We start from the raw sequence: 3,003 nt of genomic DNA, 5'->3' as shown, positions 1-3,003 counted from the left end.
ACAACAGTCTACATCTGGATACTATGTATATATCTTGGATAAGCAACTCTGGAAACATCGTCTTGTGAAGATGAGTATAGAGCAACATTTAGAGCAGCATTCACTGTGATAGTTGAATATGTATGGTTGAGAAGATTGATGGGGAGGACCTTGTGTCCCTTCAGATACCCCTACTCCTATTCTCACTAACAGTTAAAGCGCAATGGAAGTTACAAAAAATTATGTCTTTCATGCAAGGACCAAGTGCATTGAAGTGCATTACCATTATGTCAGAGAGAGGCTCCATGTAGGAGAGATCAATCTGATCTATTGCAATACACATGACAATGTGGCAGATCTTTTCACTAAAGCCTTACTATGTGTGAAAATTTTGAGGCCTTCCACAAAGCTTTGGGCCTCTTCCCTTTCAAAGAGTGATTTGTAATCTTTATACTCCTCACATTAGTTTCATCTCTCTCCTTTGAGCTTGCCAATGTCTCTCACACTGTTCTTGTCTTTGAGCATTGTGTGTGTGTGAGTTCAGCTCCATTCTGTGAGCTAACAAGCCCTTCTAGAGAGTGATTTCAACTTGCCATAGAAGGGGGTGAAAAATGTAACCTTGCTAAAGAAGGATATACAAAAAAAAAATCCCTTCACATTGATAATGGATGAATGGATTATATATTAAAAATTTAGAGGCGATGGAGAAGAAAGTAAGACCTTATTTTTTGTCATAAGCATGTCTAACAACCTATTTGTAAAAAGAAGAGAATGAAGGGGATTGATTCTCTTGGGGACATACATGACAATGGCAAATGGTTAAGAAAATCCAGTTGGGAGGCCATGTAAATGGAGGAGGGGCACATTTGCCAAATGGATAAGGGGTTTTGGGAGTGGCATGCTACGAAAGTGAGGCAGACCCATGTGCTTTGGCAAAAGACTCCCAAACTCAAAAGTGCTACTGCTAATTTTTTAAAAAACATTTGAGATGTGTGGTAGTGCTATGCAAGTAAAGGAGCAGAGATTCCAAGGTGGCATTGCTCTAAAAAGTGGGCGTTTATGGTAGTGCAAGGCAATTGGGTTGGGGCACCCGGGTTAGGGGTGTGGCACCCGGGTTAGGGGTGTTTGGGGGGATGGTAAAGGTGGAATCCTAGGATTGAAAGTTTTTGGACGTTTGGAGAAGGTTCTATGAATGCCACGTGGGACCGGGCGGGGTACGTGGCTCACACGTAAGCTCTGTTGCGGCCAATGCTCATCCCTATCCATAACAAAGTCAGCGGGAGAGAAGACCAAACTTCAAAAATCGTCCCCCTCTTCAAAAACCCTCCCCTCCCCGCCACACTCACCATCCATCCCCATCGCCGCTCTTCTGCTTGCCTAATCCTCTCTCCTCTGCCTTCTCCATCCTTTCTTAATCCTTGCTTACCCATAATCACTCTTCTAACCCATGTCTTCCCCTGAGCTTATCCCTTCCTTGCCCCTCGACATCGCCCTCGATTGCCTCCACCGTGTCCCCCTCCATCTCCACTCCACCCTCCAACAAGTCTGCCGCTCATGGAAATCCCTCGTCTCCAGCCCCTCCTTCTATCAAACCAGACAACGATTAGCCTACTCAGATTATTATGGTTGCTTAATCCAAGCCATTCATCAGCCCCTCAGCCCTGGCAAGACCCCCGTCTATGGTGTTAGCATCTATGATGCTAAGCAGGACGCTTGGGACAGGCTGCCCCCAATCCCTGATTTTTCCGATGGCCTCCCTCTTTTCTGCCAATGTGTTGCTGTTGGAAGCAGTGTTGTTTTGCTTGGAGGATGGGATCCTGCCTCTTGGGCGGTCCTAAAGTGTGTTTATGTGTTTAATTTCTCAAGTGGGCAGTGGAGGAGAGGCTCCAGCATGCCCTCCTTGCGTTCGTTTTTTGCCTGTGGAAGCCTAGATGGCAAGATCATCGTAGCTGGTGGCCATGATGATAGCAAGAACGCCCTCCGCACTGCAGAGATGTATGATGTGGAGAATGATGCGTGGGAGCCATTGCCGGACATGATCCAAGAGAGAGATGAATGCAAAGCCGCTGTGGTTAGAGGTAAATTAATTGTGATTAGCGGATTCTCAACTGAATCACAGGGCCAATTTGGGAGAAGTGCAGAAAGCTTTGATGCAATTAACAAGAAGTGGGAGGTTATTGAGAATATGTGGCCAGCAGCGAGGCCTCCAAGCTCTGTGGTGGCGATGAAGGGGAAGCTGTATGCATTGTTGGACGGCGAGCTGAGGAGATACAAGCCGCAGGAAGAGCAGTGGGAGGCGGTGGCGCCCATACCGCAAGAGATAAAGGTGGCTGCGTGTGCAACCGGCCTAGGGGACTGCATCATGGTCTCGGGCTACAGCGGCGGGGCTCAGCCATACGAGGCGTTCATATGCCGCTTAGGGAGCGGCGCCAACGACGCATGTTGGCAAAAGGTCGGTGCAAGCCACGGCTTCTGTGGGCTTGTGCAAGCCGCCTGCACGGTGGAGGTGTGAGGTGGCGGGTTCACCGGCAGCTGCCAGTCATCTTCAGTCCCGACCTGCAATCTCTGTTACACTACATGCTTGTAAATATCCTCATCCCAAGGTTGCTAATTTGATTTATAGAATTTCTAGCCCTTCTTCTCATAGGTGTAAGTTGCATCTTTTCAAATATATATGTTCACCCTCCTTTGCTATGAAGGATAAACTCCCCTTGTACAACTTCCATTGGGTTGTCCAGCAGAAATTATTATTTATGGTTTCATTCCTACAAATTCTATTTTTTATGTCAATGTTTGACCATATTGACTACTTGCCTTGAATGTAAGACCTCATTTCCCAAGGTCTGCGGAATTTTCTTTGATATTATACTTTCAAAACCTTTCAATCTTACGATCAGTGCTCAAAGAAAAAAACGACATTCTAGTGTATTTGTATCTTCTAGAATCAAGAAAAACCGGATGAGAATTTAAGTGCCCTTCTTTGTAGGAATGATTTTTCATATATTTTAGTTATTATAAAATTGG

The 3,003-nt window shown here is 45.9% G+C and overlaps 1 protein-coding gene across 1 annotated transcript; it reads left to right on the top strand.

The window, feature by feature from the left end:
- The first annotated feature begins 1,279 nt into the window (after nt 1–1,279).
- On the top strand, nt 1,280–2,796 carry LOC147605952 (F-box/kelch-repeat protein At1g80440-like). Its single transcript, XM_086792453.1, has one exon. The coding sequence runs from the start codon at nt 1,427–1,429 to the stop codon at nt 2,489–2,491; it is 1,065 nt and encodes a 354-aa protein (XP_086648579.1). The 5' UTR covers nt 1,280–1,426; the 3' UTR covers nt 2,492–2,796.
- The last annotated feature ends 207 nt before the right edge of the window (nt 2,797–3,003 follow it).

The sequence above is a fragment of the Cibotium barometz genome, chromosome 58 (genome assembly GCF_041138505.1).
Source record: "Cibotium barometz isolate CiBa-2024 chromosome 58, ASM4113850v1, whole genome shotgun sequence".
Classification (NCBI taxonomy): domain Eukaryota; kingdom Viridiplantae; phylum Streptophyta; class Polypodiopsida; order Cyatheales; family Cibotiaceae; genus Cibotium; species Cibotium barometz.
The sequence above is the reverse complement of the archived record's forward strand: the minus strand, read 5'-3'. Positions and strand labels throughout refer to the sequence as shown.

Bases quoted from the DNA above. Each gene is read 5' to 3' on its own strand.
- LOC147605952 (XM_086792453.1), top strand. From the start codon at position 1,427: ATGTCTTCCCCTGAGCTTATCCCTTCCTTGCCCCTCGACATCGCCCTC.